Genomic DNA, 22530 nt, shown 5'->3' with positions numbered 1-22530 from the left:
GGCTTGCTTTCGCTGCCGCTGCTGCCCATTTGATTTTTTTCTTGACCGGTTCCTTCCGAAATGCGTATACCGCTATACACTCGACGATTTCCCTCGATTAGACGCGATGAGCGCGGTTTGGTGCGATGAGCGTTTTTATTGTGTTTTTTTACCGTTGTACATAACAATTTACATAGGGCTTTAAAACGTTATTCTAATAAACAATGTCCGGATTTGTAATAAAAACGAATATCGCGCTACGGAATTTAATTCTCCCCCTTGCCCAAATCCAGCCATTCCCACCTTTTTACCGAATTTCGCGCCAAACACGCTGCCGCGCTGATTCGTCAGGTTTCTTGTAAACACGCACCTCAACCAAAGCAGACCGCGACTTTTCAATCATTCTTGTGCTTTCGTGTTCGCCGGGTCGAAACGAAATAAAAACCTCCGGCTCCCGTTCCTGTTGGCGTCTGAAAAGGAGTTCAACTTCCGGAAATGGACGCCCATAATCTGCCGTTCGTGTCCGAGTACGCCAAGAGTGGCCGCGCGTCCTGTAAGCTCTGCAAGGACAAGATCGACAAAGACGAGCTGCGGCTCGGTGCGATGGTCCAGTCGGCGTTTCACGACGGCAAGCAGGCCCAATGGTACCACGAGCGGTGCTTCTTCGGCAAGCAGCGGCCGACGACCGAAGGGGATGTGGCCGGGTTCGAGAGTCTGCGTTTCGAGGACCAGAAGCGGATCAGGGAGAAGATTGGTGAGCAATACTAATTAGGTTGAGGAATTGAGACGGTCAGTTTTTGCCTTCCTCACCTTACTGAGGAAAGGCTTTAAAATCACTCGAAAAATGAACTTCTTAATTCGACATCGTAGACCCACCTTCATGTATATCTATCGACTCAGAATCAAATTCTCATTCGATTCGTCTTGGGGTCGCATAAGACCCTAGTTAATATCACAACGTTTAGTAAAGCACTTCAAAAGTTATGCTAAAAAAACGATTCTGGCTAATGTTTGAAAGATTGTAAAGAAAAACCTGTCATTTTTGAAAAGGTATTTCAAATACCTTTCTAATGAGCCCACAACATTGAAGATCTGATAGCCGTATCAAAAGTTATGAGCACCTCAGTGTCATTTGGAAACATTTCAGAGGCCGGATCTCAAATATTTTGATGAAAAAGTTGTCCGGATCTATCATGCGACCTATCGTTGGATAAGTAATCAAAAGACCTTTCCAACAAGCCCAAAAGATTGAAGATCTGACAACCCTATCAAAAGTTATTAACACTTAAGTGTTATTTACACGCTTTTTGGAGGCCGGATCTCAGATATTCCAATGAAAGCAATATCTGAGTCCATCATGCGACCCGTTGTTAGTTAGATAAGTGAAACACCTTTCAAATGAGCCTAAAACAACGAAGATCTGACAAACCCATCTAAAGTTATTAGCACTTATGTGTTATTTACACACAGGCTGGATCTCAGATATTTCTGAGAAAATGGTGTCCGGGACCATAGTGCGCGACTCGTCGTTAGTTAGATAATTGAAAGACCTTTAAAATAAGCCTAAAACATCGAAGATCTGATAATGCCATCAAAAGTTATAAGCACTTATGTGTTATTTATACGCTTTTTGGAGACCGGATCTGCAGGCCAAGTATTGAGCATGCAATGGCACTGACCTTGTTGCGTGCTCTTCGGTTGACGTCCACGTAAGGAACATCCTGGAAAAATTTAGGACCCTATTGCAAGGGTCCAGTTAAGAGAGCCAGTTGCCGAGCTTCCGTGGCCGTGAGGTTACGGGTTTCGCCTTGTAAGCGGAAGGTGATGGGTTCGATTCCTGTCTGGCTCGGCAAAGTCAGATCCCTTCAAAGAGCAAATCTGCTCACTGGGAATACTGACCGGTAGGGGAGATGAGTTTCGACTAACGGCGTGCTGGGTTTCCAATCCAGAGGTCGTGAGTTCGATTCTCGTACCGGGATGATGAAGTTAAAAAAAGACTTTTTTCAACGGATTGTTTTGCCTTCCTCACTGAGGTAAAGCTATAATCCTGCTCTAAAAATGAACTTCGTATAAAAACGTCGTAGACCCACCTTCATGTATACATATCGACTCAGAATCGAAAACTGAACAAATGTCTGTGTGTATGTGTGTGTGTCAGGGTTGACAAGTAGGCACAGCCAAAAATTTTGGGGCTCTTTGACATTGTACTGCACGCGAAAAATTTGCGTGCAGTGCAGGTGCTTGTCAGTTACACGCAGTGCTCTTGATTTTTGGTGCTTATAGCAACCGGTGTTGATTTGACCTGTTTTCACGTTTGGAAAAAAAACTGCAAATTTACATCTGAGGAAAATAATCCGATCCCATCACATGTCGAGATGCAAATCTTCACACTGCATTAGATTGTGGCCAAGTCCCGCCATGCGATTCTCCCTAGGGCAGCGGTGTAAGTTCAAAAGGGCCACCGGCGAGATAGTCTCCGCCAAGTTTTTCCTGGAGAAGACTCCACTACGCGTCAAGAAATTTGGCAATTGGCTGTGGTTCGATTCTCGTTCCAGAACGTAAAAAATGGTCCGTGAAGAAAGCAGAGCTGGTGGTGTTGTGTGAAAGCAATGGTTTTGTGATATAGAGAATTAATGATTTACATAGATCGTAGAGTAAAGCTGGATTTGAAAAGAATGTTTTTCCTCCACCAATCCGTCCATCCGTTGCGGTTGTTTCCAATAAAAATAAGACAACCTGAGTTCGCCGGGATGCAACCCCTTTTTGGAAATTTATGTGTATGATTAGCGTTGGTTGTTTTGGATCCAATAGTTATGCTACCCAAAGGCAGTGTTGAAGTGATAAAAAAATATTCAATTCGCTTCGCTTATTAATTCAATTAAAACAAACTTGGAGTTTTGGCCGGAAGGAAATAAGCACACGCGCAGTGAAGTGCTTGTAATGTGACGTGCTTAAGAAAATGTCAAGCACCCCAAACGAATCGCGTGCTGTGTTTCATCATAGACACTAAAAAATGTGGGTGCTATGATTTAAGTAAAGCACGGCCCCTTAGTTTTTTGCACTGCACTGTGCTAATTCATCTACCCTGGTGTGTGTATGTATGTATGTGACCAACAAACTAGCTCATGTTTCTCGGCACTGGCTGAACCGATTTGACCCGAACCTGTTGCATTCGACTTGGTTTAGGGTCCCATAGATCGAGTTTTATACAGATTGAAGTTTCGATAAGCAGTTCAAAAGTTATGTATAAAAATGTGTTTTCACATATATTTGGATCTCACTTAAATGTATGTAAACTATGTCCGGGTCCATCATCCGACCCATCGTTGGTTAGGTTATCAAAAGACCTTTCCAATGAGTCCAAAACATTGAAGATCTGGCAACCCTGTCTCGAGATATGGCCACTTAAGTGATATTGATATACTTTTTTGAAGCCGGATCTCACTTAAATGTATGTAAACTATGTCCGGATCCACCATCCGACACATTTTTGGTTAGGTTATCAAAAGACCTTTCCAACGAGTCTAAAACATTGAAGATCTGGCAACCCTGTCTCGAGATATGGCCTCTTAAGTGATATTGATGTACTTTTTTGAAGCCGGAACTCACTTAAATGTATGTAAACTATGTCCGGATCCACTATCCGATCCGACGTTGGTTAGATTATCAAAATACCTTTCCAACGAGTCTAAAACATTGAAGATCTGGCAACCCTGTCTCGAGATATGGCCTCTTAAGTGATATTGATGTACTTTTTTGTAGCCGGATCTCACTTAAATGTATGTAAACTATGTCCGGATCCACCATCCGACCCATTGTTGGTTAGGTTATCAAAAGACCTTTCCAACAAGTCCAAAAAAAATGAAGATCTGGCAACCCTGTCTCGAGATATAGCCCCTTAAGTGATATTGATGTACTTTTTTGTAGCCGGATCTCACTTAAATGTATGTAAACTATGTCCGGCTCCACTATCCGATCCGACGTTGGTTAGGTTATCAAAATACCTTTCCAACGAGTCTAAAACATTGAAGATCTGGCAACCCTGTCTCGAGATATGGCCTCTTAAGTGATATTGATGTACTTTTTTGTAGCCAGATCTCACTTAAATGTATGTAAACTATGTCCGGATCCACTATCCGATCCGACGTTGGTTAGATTATCAAAATACCTTTCCAACGAGTCTAAAACATTGAAGATCTGGCAACCCTGTCTCGAGATATGGCCTCTTAAGTGATATTGATGTACTTTTTTGTAGCCGGATCTCACTTAAATGTATGTAAACTATGTCCGGATCCACCATCCGACCCATTGTTGGTTAGGTTATCAAAAGACCTTTCCAACAAGTCCAAAAAAAATGAAGATCTGGCAACCCTGTCTCGAGATATAGCCCCTAAGTGATATTGATGTACTTTTTGAAGCCGGATCTCACTTAAATGTATGTAAACTATGTCCGGCTCCACTATCCGATCCGACGTTGGTTAGGTTATCAAAATACCTTTCCAACGAGTCTAAAACATTGAAGATCTGGCAACCCTGTCTCGAGATATGGCCTCTTAAGTGATATTGATGTACTTTTTTGTAGCCAGATCTCACCTAAATGTATGTAAACTATGTCCGGATCCACCATCCGACCCATTGTTGGTTAGGTTATCAAAAGACCTTTCCAACAAGTCCAAAAAAAATGAAGATCTGGCAACCCTGTCTCGAGATATAGCCCCTTAAGTGATATTGATGTACTTTTTTGTAGCCGGATCTCACTTAAATGTATGTAAACTATGTCCGGCTCCACTATCCGATCCGACGTTGGTTAGGTTATCAAAATACCTTTCCAACGAGTCTAAAACATTGAAGATCTGGCAACCCTGTCTCGAGATATGGCCTCTTAAGTGATATTGATGTACTTTTTTGTAGCCGGATCTCACTTAAATGTATGTAAACTATGTCCGGATCCACCATCCGACCCATTGTTGGTTAGGTTATCAAAAGACCTTTCCAACAAGTCCAAAAAAAATGAAGATCTGGCAACCCTGTCTCGAGATATAGCCCCTTAAGTGATATTGATGTACTTTTTTGTAGCCGGATCTCACTTAAATGTATGTAAACTATGTCCGGCTCCACTATCCGATCCGACGTTGGTTAGGTTATCAAAATACCTTTCCAACGAGTCTAAAACATTGAAGATCTGGTAACCCTGTCTCGAGATATGGCCTCTTAAGTGATATTGATGTACTTTTTTGTAGCCGGATCTCACTTAAATGTATGTAAACTATGTCCGGATCCACCATCCGACCCATTGTTGGTTAGGTTATCAAAAGACCTTTCCAACAAGTCCAAAAAAAATGAAGATCTGGCAACCCTGTCTCGAGATATAGCCCCTTAAGTGATATTGATGTACTTTTTTGTAGCCGGATCTCACTTAAATGTATGTAAACTATGTCCGGCTCCACTATCCGATCCGACGTTGGTTAGGTTATCAAAATACCTTTCCAACGAGTCTAAAACATTGAAGATCTGGCAACCCTGTCTCGAGATATGGCCTCTTAAGTGATATTGATGTACTTTTTTGTAGCCGGATCTCACTTAAATGTATGTAAACTATGTCCGGATCCACCATCCGACCCATTGTTGGTTAGGTTATCAAAAGACCTTTCCAACAAGTCCAAAAAAAATGAAGATCTGGCAACCCTGTCTCGAGATATAGCCCCTTAAGTGATATTGATGTACTTTTTTGTAGCCGGATCTCACTTAAATGTATGTAAACTATGTCCGGCTCCACTATCCGATCCGACGTTGGTTAGGTTATCAAAATACCTTTCCAACGAGTCTAAAACATTGAAGATCTGGCAACCCTGTCTCGAGATATGGCCTCTTAAGTGATATTGATGTACTTTTTTGTAGCCGGATCTCACTTAAATGTATGTAAACTATGTCCGGATCCACCATCCGACCCATTGTTGGTTAGGTTATCAAAAGACCTTTCCAACAAGTCCAAAAAAAATGAAGATCTGGCAACCCTGTCTCGAGATATAGCCCTTAAGTGATATTGATGTACTTTTTTGTAGCCGGATCTCACTTAAATGTATGTAAACTATGTCCGGCTCCACTATCCGATCCGACGTTGGTTAGGTTATCAAAATACCTTTCCAACGAGTCTAAAACATTGAAGATCTGGCAACCCTGTCTCGAGATATGGCCTCTTAAGTGATATTGATGTACTTTTTTGTAGCCAGATCTCACTTAAATGTATGTAAACTATGTCCGGATCCACCATCCGACCCATTGTTGGTTAGGTTATCAAAAGACCTTTCCAACAAGTCCAAAAAAAATGAAGATCTGGCAACCCTGTCTCGAGATATAGCCCCTTAAGTGATATTGATGTACTTTTTTGTAGCCGGATCTCACTTAAATGTATGTAAACTATGTCCGGCTCCACTATCCGATCCGACGTTGGTTAGGTTATCAAAATACCTTTCCAACGAGTCTAAAACATTGAAGATCTGGCAACCCTGTCTCGAGATATGGCCTCTTAAGTGATATTGATGTACTTTTTTGTAGCCGGATCTCACTTAAATGTATGTAAACTATGTCCGGATCCACCATCCGACCCATTGTTGGTTAGGTTATCAAAAGACCTTTCCAACAAGTCCAAAAAATGAAGATCTGGCAACCCTGTCTCGAGATATGGCCACTTAAGTGATATTGATGTACTTTTTGTAGCCGGATCTCACTTAAATGTATGTAAACTATGTCCGGCTCCACTATCCGATCCGACGTTGGTTAGGTTATCAAAATACCTTTCCAACGAGTCTAAAACATTGAAGATCTGGCAACCCTGTCTCGAGATATGGCCTCTTAAGTGATATTGATGTACTTTTTTGTAGCCGGATCTCACTTAAATGTATGTAAACTATGTCCGGATCCACCATCCGACCCATTGTTGGTTAGGTTATCAAAAGACCTTTCCAACAAGTCCAAAAAAAATGAAGATCTGGCAACCCTGTCTCGAGATATAGCCCCTTAAGTGATATTGATGTACTTTTTGTAGCCGGATCTCACTTAAATGTATGTAAACTATGTCCGGCTCCACTATCCGATCCGACGTTGGTTAGGTTATCAAAATACCTTTCCAACGAGTCTAAAACATTGAAGATCTGGCAACCCTGTCTCGAGATATGGCCTCTTAAGTGATATTGATGTACTTTTTTGTAGCCGGATCTCACTTAAATGTATGTAAACTATGTCCGGATCCACCATCCGACCCATTGTTGGTTAGGTTATCAAAAGACCTTTCCAACAAGTCCAAAAAAAATGAAGATCTGGCAACCCTGTCTCGAGATATAGCCCCTTAAGTGATATTGATGTACTTTTTTGTAGCCGGATCTCACTTAAATGTATGTAAACTATGTCCGGCTCCACTATCCGATCCGACGTTGGTTAGGTTATCAAAATACCTTTCCAACGAGTCTAAAACATTGAAGATCTGGCAACCCTGTCTCGAGATATGGCCTCTTAAGTGATATTGATGTACTTTTTTGAAGCCGGATCTCACTTAAATATATGTAAACTATGTCCGGATCCACTATCCGACCAATTTTTGGTTAGGTTATCAAAAGTCCTTTCCAACGAGTCTAAAACATTGAAGATCTGGCAACTCTGTCTCGAGATATGGCCACTTAAGTGATATTGATGAACTTTTTTGAAGCCAGATCTCAATTAAATGTATGTAAACTATGTCCGGCTTCACTATCCGACCCAACGTTAGTTAGATTATCAAAAGACCTTTTCAACGAGTCTAAAACATTGAAGATCTGGCAACCCTGTCTCGAGATATGGCCACTTAAGTGATATTGATGTACTTTTTTGTAGCCGGATCTCACTTAAATGTATGTAAATTATGTCCGGCTCTACTATCCGACCCATTGTTGGTTAGGTTATCAAAAGACCTTTCTAACGAGTCTAAAACATTGAAGATCTGGCAACCCTGTCTCGAGATATGGCCTCTTAAGTGATATTGATGTACTTTTTTGAAGCCGGATCTCACTTAAATATATGTAAACTATATCCAGATCCACTATCCGACCAATTTTTGGTTAGGTTATCAAAAGACCTTTCCAACGAGTCTAAAACATTGAAGATCTGGCAACTCTGTCTCGAGATATGGCCACTTAAGTGATATCGATGTACTTTTTGGAAGCCGGATCTAAAAAATAGACGAAACTTGTGTACAGCCATTGTTGTGAGGAAGGCTCCAACCACATAGGTGGATTAAGTTAGTTTTTATTTCTGATTTTGTTGCGCTTATTATAGAAGACAACAAGTCCAACTGCGAGCCATTCAAAGTTTGCTCAAAAGTTGTTTCAAGCGATGAAATCAAAATTCAAGTCCAGACTTTTTGCCTTCCTCACGCTACTGAGGAAAGGCTATAAAATCACTCGAAAAATGAACTTCTCAATTAGACCTCCTAGACCCACCTTCATGTATACCTATCGACTCAGAATCAAATTCTGAGCAAATGTCTGTGTGCGTGGTGGGATGTTGACCAAAAAAATGTCACTCGATTATCTCGACATTGGCTGAACCGATTTTGTCCGTTTTGGCGTCATTCGATCCGTTTTGGGGTCCCATAAGTTGCTATTAAAAATTATGCAGTTAAGTACTTTAAAAGTTATGCTAAAAAAACGATTTTAACAAAAGTCCGAAAGATTGTAAAAAGGGTGGTTTTTGTAAGAAAACCCGTCATGCTATCGAGAAATTAATAAGAGAGATGTGAGCCGGTAACATGGAGTTAAACTTTCTCAACAGTCATGGTAAAATTCACAGAAGCTTGACAGAAAGTTTAACTCCATGTTGCACTTTTAATTTCTCGATACATTTTCAAAAAGGTATTTAAAAGACCTTCAGGGTTGTTACGGCCGGCGCGGATCGCGCGGATGGCGCGTTTCGCGCGGATAGCGCGGATCTGGCGCGGATTTGCAGGCTAATTTTGCTCAGGCGCGGATTACGCGCGGATGGCAATTTTGAAAATGATTGTTTGTATTTTCTTAGTACGAAACGTCGAAAAATTATTTTTTATATGTTTCTTGTCATTTGTTAACATCTCCGGCTCTGAATATTTAATTTCTTTTGAGTTTTGAGCAATGATTTTTAACCTTATTTATTTTTAATTTTATGCTGGATTTATTCAATTTTTAATTTTGTTAATCAGCAATTCCATTTGAAAAGAGCCTAAACCGAAAAAAAAGTTCTCCGATCGGGCTCAAAATTTTTCTGGGGGTTCCTTGGCCAAAATAATTAGACCCGTATTTTTTTGTTTGGCCATTAGGGTGACCTACATCGTGCTAGGGTGGTTCGAAAAATGGCAATTTTCGTCATTTTTCGCAAAAACCACTTTTTTCGAAAAATCATATCTCCGCGCCATTTCATCCGATTTTAGCTGTCTTAGACGCAAAAGAAAGGTGATGAGTTTGGCTATTTGGAAAAAATAGTAAGAAGTTCCAAAAATCTAGCTTAACTATTGAAAAAGTCGTATAAAAACTTAAGATGGCGTTTTGACCGTGTCTGGACCAAAGAGCCTATGTCTGAAAATATTTTTATCGGATTCCTCGGAAAATTTCACATAACATATAAAAAATTGGCGATGTCGAACCGTACGTTTGCAAGATATGATTTTTTGAAAATAAAAACTGAATTTTTCAACGCGCCACGCGCAAAAACAGGAAAATGACGAAATCGGCAAAAATCAACTTTTTTCACTAAAACTGCGATAACTTAATAATTTCAGCGATGACCTATACATGTCTGGGTACCAAAAGTTACCGTCTTTCAATTACGAAAATTTAAAAAATTCTAAAATTCTAAAATTCTTAAATTCTAAAATTCTAAAATTCTAAAATTCTAAAATTTTAAAATTTTAAAATTCTAAAATTCTAAAATTCTAAAATTTTAAAATTCTAAAATTCTAAAATTCTAAAATTCTAAAATTCTACAATTCTAAAATTCTAAAACTCTAAAATTCTAAAATCCTAAAATTATAAAATTCTAAAATTCTAAAATTCTAAAATTCTAAGGTTCTAAAATTCTAAAATTCTAAAATTCTAAAATTCTCAAATTCTAAAATTCTAAGATTCAAAAATTCTAAAATTCTAAATTTCTGAAATTCTAAAATTCTTAAATTCTTAAATTCTTAAATTCTTAAATTCTTAAATTCTTAAATTCATAAATTCTTAAATTCTTAAATTCTTAAATTCTTAAATTCTTAAATTCTTAAATTCGTTAATTCTTAAATATATTTATTTTAAATTCTTAGTTCATAAATTCTTGAATTCCACAATTTTTGAAGTCCTATTTTATGTAAGAGATTTTGAAATTATGACAAGACATTATTTTAAATATCAGAAATTAAATTTCTTTCGGAGTGAAATTTTAGCGAAGATTTTGGATTACAAACTGTATAAAAAATCTTAGATTTTGAATATTTTGACTTTCGAAATTTAAAATTTTATCATATTATAACTTTAGTTATATTTTTGAAGCTAAATTTTTAGGTTTTTAAATATTGTATTTTGAAGATTTTTTTTTCATGACCCTTGCCTTGACCGTTTTTTGACGATTTTTTTTAAATGGATTTATTGCTTTCATTCTTTTGGCACCTTTAACCATAAAACGACTTTTTTTTATCAAATACTTTCTGAATTAGTTTTTCTTCATTAAAAAATAAAATTTCTTAAATGTTGGTCGCGATATTTTTTTATCCAGGTTTTTAAGCGAAGATGGAGTTCGAACGGTGAACGCCCGAAATGTCAAAATCGCGCAGTAGCACCAACATTAGAGAAAAAAATGTGGCTGTCATGCCATGGCACACTTTTTCCGTAATGTTGGTACCACTGCGTGATTTTGACATTTCGGGCGTTCACCATTCGAACGCCATCTTCGCTTAAAAACCTCGATATGGCGTGGATTTTGCGCGGTTTCGAATTTTAGGTCGGCGCGGATTTGGCGCGGATTTTTTTTTTCGACTCTCCCGTAACAACCCTGGACCTTTCCAACGCATCCAAGACATTGAAGATTTGAAAACCCTATCAAAGGTTATTTTTGTATTCACAAAAGCTCTTCATATCGTGCGGCCCGTGGCCAAATGAGAAGACACCAATTAATGTAACACGGATTAAAATAGGTCTTTATTCTACGAAATACAATGCAAGAATGATCTTCGACAACTGGGCGTTTGACTTTTTGAGTTGTTACTGCTGACGTCGCAGCTGCTGTCAGGCCAGCTGACAGCTTGGAGCCTTCAGGTTGACTGCGGTTGTGTTGGTTTCAACCGTCTGTGTTCCCAGCCACAACATCTCCCCCTCTGAAGATCGATGGTCCGAGTCGAACTGGAACAACACTATTCATCAGGAAAAGCGGTTATTTTCGACGACCATCGAGCGTAGTTTGGCCATCGACGGTGACATACAGGTGGACGTCAAGGTCGAGGACGAGGACGGTGATGCAGATCAATTCCTGGTTCATGATCTGGTTGTGGGGCACGCTGTGGTTGGACGACACAGCGAGTTGTTTTGCTCGCGACTTTGAGTTGCACACCATCACGTTGTGACGATCATTGTGTACAGACAGCAGTTGAAAAGTACACACAGCTGATCGACCGAATCTGCCAATCGTCACCTGCACGTGCAATTTGTGGAAATTTTGCGTTGGACACGTGTGGCAGGTGGCAGGATTAGTTACGGCAACCAAAATCGACATCTTGTTGTTTCTTCCTCCTCGGAAAATGTTGGAGGCGTGCTTGGGAGAGCTGGAAGTGCACAATGGAGGCGGCCACGGTGGAACTTGTTCTAAGAACGATACGGGGTTACCTTCTTTCGGCCGCAGTCCTCTGGTGCCGATGTGCAGCTGAAGGGAGCCATGCGCGCTGGCTACGACCTTGCTCGGTGATGATAAAAATTGCCAACTCGTGTAGTCCATCGGGATGATGTTTATCTGCTTGTGCCGACCGAGATCCTTTGGGGCGGCATACAATGTCGAGCAGATGAAGGGCAGTTCCCGATGCTGGTCGATGACGTCGGCAGTAACTTCATTCTGCGCGGTTGTCGACGGAGGATCTTCGGTGATCAGGTGGTTGTTTGGGTTCGCTGGCTTGGGCAGGAGCCGCTGACCGGAACTGTCCACTTGAGGGAGTTGCTTGGGGTCCTGGACGAGCTTCCGGCGATCGTGATCGTCGCCTACGACGTCACTGAGATGTCCACCTGCTGGCTGCGGAGTGTGCTCGGCAGCTTCAAGGTCTCGCGTTGGTTGAGCCGGACTTGCTAGCGAGGTGGATGTGTCGATGGTATGTGCCCTCAGATGCGATCGATCGTTCTCGGATGGTACGGACGACACGGGGCACATCTTGATACTGCTCTGAGGAGTTGTTCAGCGGGCCGGTTGGCAGGGCACTAAGCTGCAATGCGCGGCCACGGTAATCTCACTTTAATGCAGCTGCGGGACCTCGCACATAGAACGGAGCGAGGAAAATGGCGCGGCCGCCATTGTTGATAGAGCTTGCTGGAGATGCTGCTGCTGCTGGACCAGGAGGTCCATCATCGACGAACAGCGGAGCATCATCTGGTCGAGGGAGAGCATGGGTTGTCCGGGACTTGGGGCGTGATGACAGGGGCCTCCCGGATGGACGTTGCCGTACGATGCCGCTTGAGCCGGACCCGGGCCGATGGATGCCAATCCGTGGAACATCGCGATCGGTTGTTGATCACCGGGAAGTGCGGGGACACCATGTACGGGGCCAGTTGATCGGTGCTGCTGGCCGTTGCGCGATGGCTGCTGGTCGTGGAGTTCCGGGCCGACGGGAAAATGGCCGTCCACCGGCCGCTGCCTGACGGGAATCACGACGCCATCGTGGATGCACCCAATCAACGGCGGGTTGACTGGTGCAAATTGCATTTTGCTCCTCCTCCGCGCGTGGGAATCTTGTAGTGGAGATATCGACACTACAACCACTTCTCGTCGCCAATTTTGTATTCACAAAAGCTCTTCATATCGTGCGGCCCGTGGCCAAATGAGAAGACACCAATTAATGTAACACGGATTAAAATAGGTCTTTATTCTACGAAATACAATGCAAGAATGATCTTCGACAACTGGGCGTTTGACTTTTTGAGTTGTTACTGCTGACGTCGCAGCTGCTGTCAGGCCAGCTGACAGCTTGGAGCCTTCAGGTTGACTGCGGTTGTGTTGGTTTCAACCGTCTGTGTTCCCAGCCACAACAGTTATAAATACTTAAGTGTTATTTATGCGCTTTTTGGAGGCCGGATCTCAGACATTTTGATGGAAACGTCGTTCAGATCTCTCATATCGTAGGATGGGTATTCAAAAGAGCTTTCCAACGCGTCCAAAACATTGAAGATCTGACAACCCTATCAAAAGTTATAAGCACTTAAGTGTTATTTACTCACTTTTTGCATTTTGGATAGCACCCTTTAAATGTGAGGAAGGTGGATTAAGTAACGTTTTTTTTTTTTGCAGCTTCCCTCGGGGGTGGGATCGTCGAGGCAACGCCGACCGGCAAGGGAAAGGGGAAGGGTAAAAAGCGGAGCGCCGAGCAGTCGAACGCGCTGAAGGACTTTGGCGTGGAGTACGCCGCTTCGGGGCGGGCCGTTTGCCGCGGGTGTGAGATCAAGATCCTGAAGGATGAGGTGCGCATCAAGAAGGTGGACTACACGACCGAGGTCGGAATGAAGTACGGCGGGCAGGCGCTGTGGCACCACGCCGAGTGCTTTGCCAAGGTGGGTTTGACTTTTGTTGTGGACGGAAGTTCGGTAATGATTCTGGTTACTTTTTTAGCTGCGGTCGGAGCTGGGTTATTTCGAGAAGGGCGAGGCACTGCCCGGGTATCGTAACCTGAAGAAGGAGGACATGGAGACTGTCAAGCGGTTGCTGCCGGCGATCAAAGCGGAGGAAGTTCCGGCCAAGAAGCTCAAGGGCGAGCCAAAGGACGAAGAGGAGACGAAGCAAGAGGCGATCGATGAAGCGTTGTACGCTCAGCAACAGAAGGCGCTCTTCAAGATCCGGGACAAGCTAAAGGACGCTGACATTAAGAAGTCGGAGATCCACGCGATTCTGCGCGCCAACAATCAAGCCATTCCGGAGGGAGTGGACGCGTGTTTGATGCGCGTGAGCGACATTCTGACCTTCGGAGCGCTGAAGCCCTGCACCAAGTGCGGTGGCCAGTTCGTGCTGCAAAAGTCGGCCTACATTTGTGAGGGCAACCTCACCGAGTGGGTCAAGTGCCTGACGGCGGAGGCCAAACCAGCGCGCGTTCCGGCCATAATTCCGGACGAGATCAAGCTACAGTTTCGCTTCTTGGCCAAGTACAAATCGGTGGTGAGCGATCGGGTCATCAAGTACGTCCCACCGAGTCTGAGCACCACGATGAAGAAGGTCAAGAAGGAGGAAGAGCTGACAGAGCCGAAGATCAAGCGCGAGAAGCCCCCACTCTACAACCTGGAGTTTGTCATTCTTGGCAAGACGGAAACGCCGAAAGATCAGCTCAAGGACAAGATCCTGAAGCTGGGCGGCAAAGTGACCACCAAAATAACCAACACGATCGCTGCCATCATCTCGACCCCGGCAGAGGTCGAACGGATGGGCAGTCGCATGCAGGAGGCCAAAGATATGCAGATCCAGGTCGTGCCGGAAGATTACATTGAGGACGCCAAGGCCGGCGGCGCGATCTCGTACATCACGAGTAAGTCCATCTGCGACTGGGGCTCGGATCCGCACAGCCGAATCCCGCAGGACGAGGAAAAGTCCAAATCGAAGAAGAGCATCTACACCAAATCCGTCCCGTCGAAGGTGACGCTGAAGCTAAAGGGCGGTCTCGCGGTTGATCCCGACTCCGGCCTAGGCGAAGTCGCGCACGTCTACAAGCGGGACAAGGTGATCTTCAACTGCGTGCTCAACAAGGTCGACATTCAGACGGACAAAAATTCCTACTTCAAGATGCAAGTGCTGGAGGCGGACAAGGGCAACAAGTACTGGGTGTTCCGCGCTTGGGGCCGCATCGGAACCACCATCGGGGGCAACAAGCTGGACAAATGCGGCACGGTCGTCGAAGCTACGAACCTGTTCTACTTCCACTTCGACGACAAAACCGGCAACTCTTTCGATGCGCACCTCAACGGAAGCTTCTCCAAGCGGCCGGGCCAGTACTACCCGGTGGACATTGACTACGGCGACGAGAAGACCAAGAAACTGTCCGAGAACAACAACATCAAATCGAAGCTGGAACCGGCGGTGCAGGACCTGGTCCGCATGCTCTTCGACGTCGACACCATGAAGAAGGTGATGCTCGAGTTCGAACTCGACATGGAGAAAATGCCGCTCGGAAAACTCTCCCAAACGCAGCTGCAAGGCGCGATGAAGGTCCTCTCAGAGATCTCCAACCTGATCGCCAACGGTGGATCCAACCCGCAGTTCATCGACGCCTCCAACCGCTTCTACACGTTCATTCCACACAACTTTGGCGTCCAAACGCCGACCGTTCTCGACACCGTCGAGCAGATCAAGGAAAAGCAAACCATGCTCGAAAGCCTGATGGAGATCGAGATCGCGTACAGTCTGCTGAACGCCGACACGGACGAAACCAAAAATCCGCTCGACGGCCACTACGAGCAGCTCAAGACGGAGATGCAAACGCTGGACCAAAAGTCCGACGAATTCAAGCGCCTGGCCCAGTACGTCAAGAACACGCACGCCGCCACCCACAACCAGTTCGACCTGGAAGTGTCCGAAATCTTCAAAATCCGCCGCAAGGGCGAAGAGCGTCGCTACAAACCGTTCCGCAAGCTGCACAACCGCAAACTCCTCTGGCACGGATCGCGTCTTACCAACTTTGTCGGTATTCTCACGCACGGTCTCAAGATCGCCCCGCCGGAGGCCCCCGTCACCGGGTACATGTTCGGCAAGGGTATCTACTTCGCCGACATGGTGTCCAAATCCGCCAACTACTGCGCAACCTCGCCGGCCAACTCGACCGGTTTGATGCTGCTGTGCGAGGTGGCCCTCGGTAACATGATGGAGCTGAACCAGGCCCGGTACGTGCAGAAACTCCCGGACAACATGCACAGCTGCAAGGGTGTCGGCAAAACGCAACCCAACCCGGCCGGCGCCTACGTCGGACCGGACGGCGTCGAGATCCCGATGGGGACGGGCGTGACCGATTCCAAGCTGCAGTCGGCACTGCTATACAACGAGTATATCGTGTACGATGTGGCCCAGGTCAACTGCCAGTACCTGTTCAAGATGAACTTCAAGTACAAGTACTAGATAAGCGTGCAGGTGAGCGGCTCTCTGAACAAATACGTTTGATATTGACGCCCCGAAGTACAAGTAACCACACACAAATAATATTCACCAAAATAACCCCTTCAGTATACGTTCCACCGTTGAAATCGTTTGTTTTCAGGTTTTCTTTTTTTGTTATTTAAAATGTTTTATCGATCAACTTGAAGTTGTTCCAGTGTCAGATGCGTTACCCCTCTCTTGAATGACATTCATTAAAGCTAGTTTGATAGGTTAAAATCGCGTGTTCTTTTGATTGATTAAAGCTGTCCGAAATTTCTTGTTCCTTGCAAGGTGATCTTGGCGTAGGATCAAATCAAACAATCTCATGCCGATCACGAAGCACGTACCCAGAAGAAGCTCAAGTCCAATTCGCAAGGATTTTGGAAGAACATCAACGAGCAGCGGAAGAAATTGGGTTGTCAACAGGTAAGCAAAGAATCTTCACAACCTTGGAAACGGCCTTGGGTGATGCCGATACCTAAAGTACCGAAATCGACGGCCTCCGGAAGATCACAGGCCAATCAACATTTTGCCACTCTATGAGAAGGTTCTGGAAACAATAGTAAAGTAGCAGGACAATAGTCCTGTCGGTGTTTGTAGACCTGAAGCGAGCATTCGAGACCATTGACCGATCCAAACTGAAAGAACAGTACTGCGTCGCTATGGTGTACGCGGTTCAGCTCTCAAATGGTGTAGCAGCTACTAGGACAGCAGACCGCATGTGGCTCGTTACAACGGTTCTACATCATCAGTCACGGCAGTAGATCTTGGGCTTCCTCAAGGCAGTGTGCTGGGACCGCTTCTCTTTATTTCGTATATCAACGACCTGAAGCAAGCACAGAGATGAGTTCTAGTAAACCTTTTCGCTCATGATACAGTACTGTTTCTAATCGGAATGAAACTGAGCTAGCAAGTTTAACCAAATGGATGAGATTGAAGAAACTACAGCTGAATGTCGAGTTCCTTGGGGACCACTTACCAGTGAGAAAGTGCCTCCATATTAGCTCCTGAAAAGTGCAAAAAAGAAAAAGGCGGTCCTTATCAGCAGGATCGGTATATTTGAAGAAGTTAAATCATGCCGATGCGCTACCTGCAAAGCCAGGCAGTTTGAGTCATCGGATTCGGTGCGAAAGTGGCTGACCGGGTTTATCAAATCTGGTGCTTTACAAGCTAATATAACCGGGGAAAGACGTTAAAGTTGTGATTTGCGGAGCAGGAAAAGACGAGCTGTTATCAGTTAGAGTTTCAGCGTTGAAAGAGACCGACTCGAGCGCAAGCTCGGTTTATTTAAGGTATGTTACATCATGTGCGTTGAATGTATTTGTGCTGTCATTTGACTAGGCACTCAGACGAGGGGTACTCAACAGTCCTCCCCCTTTACTTAAAACTAAAGTTAACGAACTCATTAATGAAATGATAACAATGTAATTTATATAAAGCAAAGTTAAGTATCAAACAAAAATCTAATTCAACGTTTTGTTCTAATTCGAAAGAAATTAGTGTTCAGGAATTGTAAAAAAGTCTTCACCGCAGATAATTTCACTGTTAGAAGTATTCCTTTTACGTTTTTTACGTTTTGTTCCTTTCCGTTCAGAGACATCCCTAAACGGACGGTTTCTGCCGCATCCAGCACCACCCGTGTCCTCGTTCGAAATCTCCATGTTGTTTCGCATTTCGTCTTCAGTAGAAGGTCATTTCGTTTGCTGCACTCCACCAGCAACTTCTTTGATTGCCAGTCACCACGAACAGCACATCTCCTTCGAGTCCACAACACGACGATTCGTGCTACTAGGCGCCATCGCGTTTTCTTGTCCTCGCTCCACTGGGAACCGTGTTGTACGAGTATCTGTTTAAAATACAAATAAAATTGTTTTAGGACATTTATAATGAAAACTGTAAAAACAACTCTAAAACTCAGGACAGAAATCCAGCATATCAGCCTATGAACAAAGCCAATAGACCTTGAAACAACAAGTAGTTCATCACTATTGTGGATTTTCGATTGAGAACTAATGCAAACAATGCATGGAATCAAGATATTTTGATCTATTTTATGAAAATATATGCTAAGTATGTCCCAAGTTAAAGAGACTACCTCATTCACCACCCTTTCAAAAAGTTTCCATTGAAACCATTGAGTTTCCACATCTACTATCTGATCATCTGTCAAACACTTCTCTTGAAAAGTTTTAGTTTTAGGTATGCTATAGTTTAACTTGTTTATAATTTGCTTTTCATTCAATGTACCATTGCACACACAACTATTTGAAATTAAACTAAATTTCCATGACAGACAATCATCGTCTTGAATAAAATTAATAAACTGAATTGAACAAATGACCAACAAACTAATATTATGGAATTCTCCATTCGTCACTTTCGTCAGCCCGCGAATAAGGTTTCTTAGCAAACAAATTGAGAAAACTAATCTCAAAAATATTAATAACACAATGACTATTGCCAAACTGTCCAGCAAACAATTACATTCAAGCAAACAAACCAACAGCTTTGGTTTGATGCTTTTAATAAGATTCCTGTCCAACACTTGTTGTTTCTCAATTGTGTACCAAATATGACTTTCCAAAAACAGATTTAATGATTTGGCATAGATGACTTGTAAACATTTCAACTTCCCGCTTTGTAAATATAGCGGTTTGCCAACTTTGTCATTTAACAACCAGCAATCGTCCACAAATTTTTGATCATGCCGACCACAAAAATCGTCAACAAAGCGATTGTCTAACTTTTTAGCACATCCTTTACTCAAAATCAAAATAAATTGCAAATTTGCAATGCTCGTCAAAATTTCAGTCATCAGTTCGTACAGAAACAACGAATTTTGTATAGCTTTAAACCCATTTTGGCAAACAATTATAGCAATCATAATCAAAAATATTATCATCAATTCAATGTTTTGCATATCATACTCGTTTTTCAAATTAGATTTACATAGCTTTAAACTCAAACTACTACCCTTTCGCCCTGACATCTCAGAAACTTCGTCAAATAATACTTTTTCAAAACAAACACTTTCCGAACTTTCTTGAAACATTCCCCAAATTGGGGTTAAAATCAAATTCTGAACATCATCAATACAACACTCAATTCCACAACCATCATTGCCAATCAGCAGCTTTTTGTCCGAACTTTCACAGTTATCAAGATTTGCTTGATTTGAGTTAACATTAGTGGTAAATAAACATTCCAAATCAAAATTGTCACTGTCTTCCCAATTTGAGGTATAATATAAATTTGCTGCTAACGCATTGCTTGAAATATTCCTTTTGATATCAAAATTATGTTCAATCGAACCCTCGTTATTTTCCAACATCACATCTTGTTTTATATCCAAAACATCTTCATACAAAAATAAATTATTCAAACCACACACAACATTTTCTTCCCAATTTGGGGCACCTTCAAAACTCACGCTGACATCTGCTAAAAGTTCATTAAAACCTACATTCTCGCATTCACCACCTTGTTCACCACCTTCCATGTTCTCATCATGTAAAAATCCAAAACCACAAAACAAATTATCATCCCAATTCAGGGCCTTATCACAATTTTCATCAATATTATAACAAGTTTTATCAAACAAATCGTTCAAATCCAAAATCGAATCATCCTCCCAATTCGGGGTAAACAAACTTTTCAATTCAAAGTCAGCATAACTATCATCATCAATTGGTATAGAAAATTTGCTGTCATTCAACAAGCAACTATCATCAACTTCAAAATCAACCATTTGGTCCTCTATTTGTGTTTCATCCAGCTTAACATATGTTGTGTTCAAAACAGTAAAAATTTTCATGCATTGGTCGTTATTATCTTGAAAGTTTTCTATTTGGTTGAACATTTCCGCATTTGCGTACTCAATTTCACCACCTTCATTGCAGGAATAATCATCTGCAGTACTCTCACCCATGAAATTCACAAATTGTCTGTTAAAGTAATCAAGTTTGAAGCAATTTTGCTTAGAATGACCCATTTTCCCACAAAAATCACACGAAATTCTAGTCTGAGGATATCTCCTATCATAGCTTTTGTCAAAATACCTTTGTTGTTGTGTTTGGTTATTGAACCTTCGGTTAGTGTAAACTTGAGAATCAGAATTGTAGTTTTTATAAGGCTGAAATCTGGAATTGTTTCGCCTTTCTGGAAAATTTTGCCCTTGCAACCCATCATTTTGTCTGTAATTTCCGTACCGTGAAGACCCTTGTCTTTGTGTTGTTGTCTTTTGAATGTAATGAATCTGTTCTGGTGTAAAGTAACTGTACTGTCCCAATTGAGATCCTCCAGGTTGATTGTTTAACGCTTTAACGTTTTGTTTTGCTATGTTCCATGTTGTGATGAACTTGTCCATCTTGTCCAAAGTCAAACCTTCCTCCTTCAGCAAATTCTCTTTGAGATTCCCGTCAAGAAGACCCGCCAGGACCCTGTCCATAATGGCCACGTCCTTAAACGCCCCAAAACCACAGAATTCCGCCTGCATCTTGACCGCCTGCACGAAATCCTCATTGGATTCATCAGGTTGCTGGTTTCGCTGACTAAAACGAAAGCGTTGTACTAAGTCCGGCTCCGTTTTGTCCAATTTTTGTTTCAATTTTAACACAATATCAGCATAAGTGGCTTTATCCAGCTCATCTTTGCTGTAGTGCAGCTTTAATTGAGAAAAAAGAAACGGTCCGCAAATCGTCATGAAATGCGATTTTTGGCGATCAGCCGCAACTTGATTTGCGTGAAAGGTATAGGCCAATCGATCGGACCAGTCCGTAAATGACGTACCCTTTCTAAACATCTCAATAGAGGTAGCTAACCCGTTCGAACCCATGTCTTGATATCAAAAATCAGGCAAAAAAAATCAAATTTCAAATTTCCCAAAGAAAAAAATAATAAAAAGAAAAACACAAATATTACTGCAAATCCAGGGATCACTTTAAAATAGCTTTTCACTCACCGATCTCCTTCCCGGCCTTTGCCAGCGAAAATAACTCAACCTTCGCTGCAAAACTCGTTCAGCGACTCGCGCACCAGCACAGGAGTTCTCCGGTCCGCGGAACTGAAGTTTGCACTAATGAATTAGCAGAAACTCCACCTTGGCTATTCGGCCCACTAATGAAATAAAGAAGAAAACTCTCTTAAAATTTGAATAAAATTTAGACCTTTTGTTCTTTACGAACAAAAGAATCACACACACTTACGATCACACGGCAAAATGTTCAAATGTTAGTACACCAAATGTCGATACAAAAATTCCTTGGTGATACTGCCTAGGAATTTCACTTTTTTTATAAATATAAATGGCAAAAAGAGCTTATTTGGCCCCAATCGCCCTTACCTTGTGATGCAGCACCCAACGAACAAAAGAAGACCAACGCGCACCGCGTCTTCGACCAGCCGGCGTCCAAAATGGCGTCCCGACCTTGAACTTGATCCAAAAATTTCCACCAGCGACCGCCTTACCGCCCTCTTTTGTTCTCCTCCTGCCGGTTCCGCCCGATTAGCACACCGAATCCACCGTCAGCGTTGCGCTCTGGAATGCCGCCAAACCACGGAGTTGCTTGCTGCTCACAATAGCCGTCCGATTCACCACAAAATAGCGCACAAATTTCAGCACCAAACGCCACCGAAACCAGAGAAAAAAAAATCCCCACGGCAATTCACCGCACGATAGCCGCCCGATTTGTTCCGTCGATGCCGAATGCTTGCCGCGTGCTGCTGATTCTTCACCTCACTCTCAGAACCACAAATCCGCCGGATATTTCCGCTAACTTCAACGAACGCTCCCCACAGAACGAGCCACAAAATGGTCGCTTAAATTTTCAAAACGCCCAAGCGCTTTTCCAACCACCGTAAGTAGTAAAAAAATTACACCTTTATCCCCGTCGCCACTTAATATAACCGGGGAAAGACGTTAAAGTTGTGATTTGCGGAGCAGGAAAAGACGAGCTGTTATCAGTTAGAGTTTCAGCGTTGAAAGAGACCGACTCGAGCGCAAGCTCGGTTTATTTAAGGTATGTTACATCATGTGCGTTGAATGTATTTGTGCTGTCATTTGACTAGGCACTCAGACGAGGGGTACTCAACACAAGCTTCCATTCGCTTGTGTGCTGATGGACTCCAAATTCTGCTACCTACCAGAAAGGATTACAACTACGTTCGGAATTTCCTGAACAACACAAAGATTGAATACTACAGCCATGACGA

General features: G+C 42.8%; 3 protein-coding genes across 5 annotated transcripts in view; 1 reads left to right on the top strand and 2 right to left on the bottom strand.

The window, feature by feature from the left end:
- The window catches only part of LOC6045146, a 39794-nt gene that overhangs the window by 14794 nt on the left and 2470 nt on the right, over positions 1 to 22530 (bottom strand). The window contains exons 3-6 of the mRNA XM_038260772.1: positions 15421 to 16218; positions 14230 to 14471; positions 12476 to 12850; positions 11838 to 12376 (exon numbers count right to left, since the gene is read on the bottom strand). Of these exons, the coding sequence (XP_038116700.1) occupies positions 11838 to 12376; positions 12476 to 12850; positions 14230 to 14471; positions 15421 to 16218 (1954 nt within the window). The remainder of the gene's footprint in view (positions 1 to 11837; positions 12377 to 12475; positions 12851 to 14229; positions 14472 to 15420; positions 16219 to 22530) is intronic.
- On the top strand, positions 325 to 16557 carry LOC6045147 (poly [ADP-ribose] polymerase). The gene is made up of 3 exons (XM_001862512.2): positions 325 to 733; positions 13501 to 13760; positions 13819 to 16557. Exons 1-3 carry the CDS (start codon positions 475 to 477, stop codon positions 16300 to 16302), a joined length of 3003 nt encoding a protein of 1000 aa, XP_001862547.2. The 5' UTR covers positions 325 to 474; the 3' UTR covers positions 16303 to 16557.
- On the bottom strand, positions 11129 to 22405 carry LOC119769640. 3 transcript variants are annotated; one of them, XM_038262863.1, is made up of 4 exons: positions 21662 to 22405; positions 17411 to 21435; positions 17300 to 17327; positions 11129 to 13391 (listed from the first exon to the last, which is right to left on the bottom strand). In XM_038262863.1, the coding sequence occupies exon 4, from the start codon at positions 12367 to 12369 to the stop codon at positions 11389 to 11391; it is 981 nt and encodes a 326-aa protein (XP_038118791.1). In that variant the 5' UTR covers positions 12370 to 13391; positions 17300 to 17327; positions 17411 to 21435; positions 21662 to 22405; the 3' UTR covers positions 11129 to 11388. The 3 variants fall into 3 exon arrangements, 1 of the variants encoding a protein (XP_038118791.1); XR_005278459.1 differs by lacking the exon at positions 21662 to 22405 and having other exon boundaries at positions 17411 to 21189; XR_005278460.1 differs by lacking the exons at positions 11129 to 13391; positions 21662 to 22405 and adding an exon at positions 16874 to 17146 and having other exon boundaries at positions 17411 to 21189.

This window comes from Culex quinquefasciatus, chromosome 3 (assembly GCF_015732765.1).
Source record: "Culex quinquefasciatus strain JHB chromosome 3, VPISU_Cqui_1.0_pri_paternal, whole genome shotgun sequence".
NCBI classification, from domain to species: Eukaryota; Metazoa; Arthropoda; class Insecta; order Diptera; family Culicidae; genus Culex; species Culex quinquefasciatus.
Note: the sequence above shows the minus strand (reverse complement) of the source record. Positions and strands in the feature narration are given on the sequence as shown.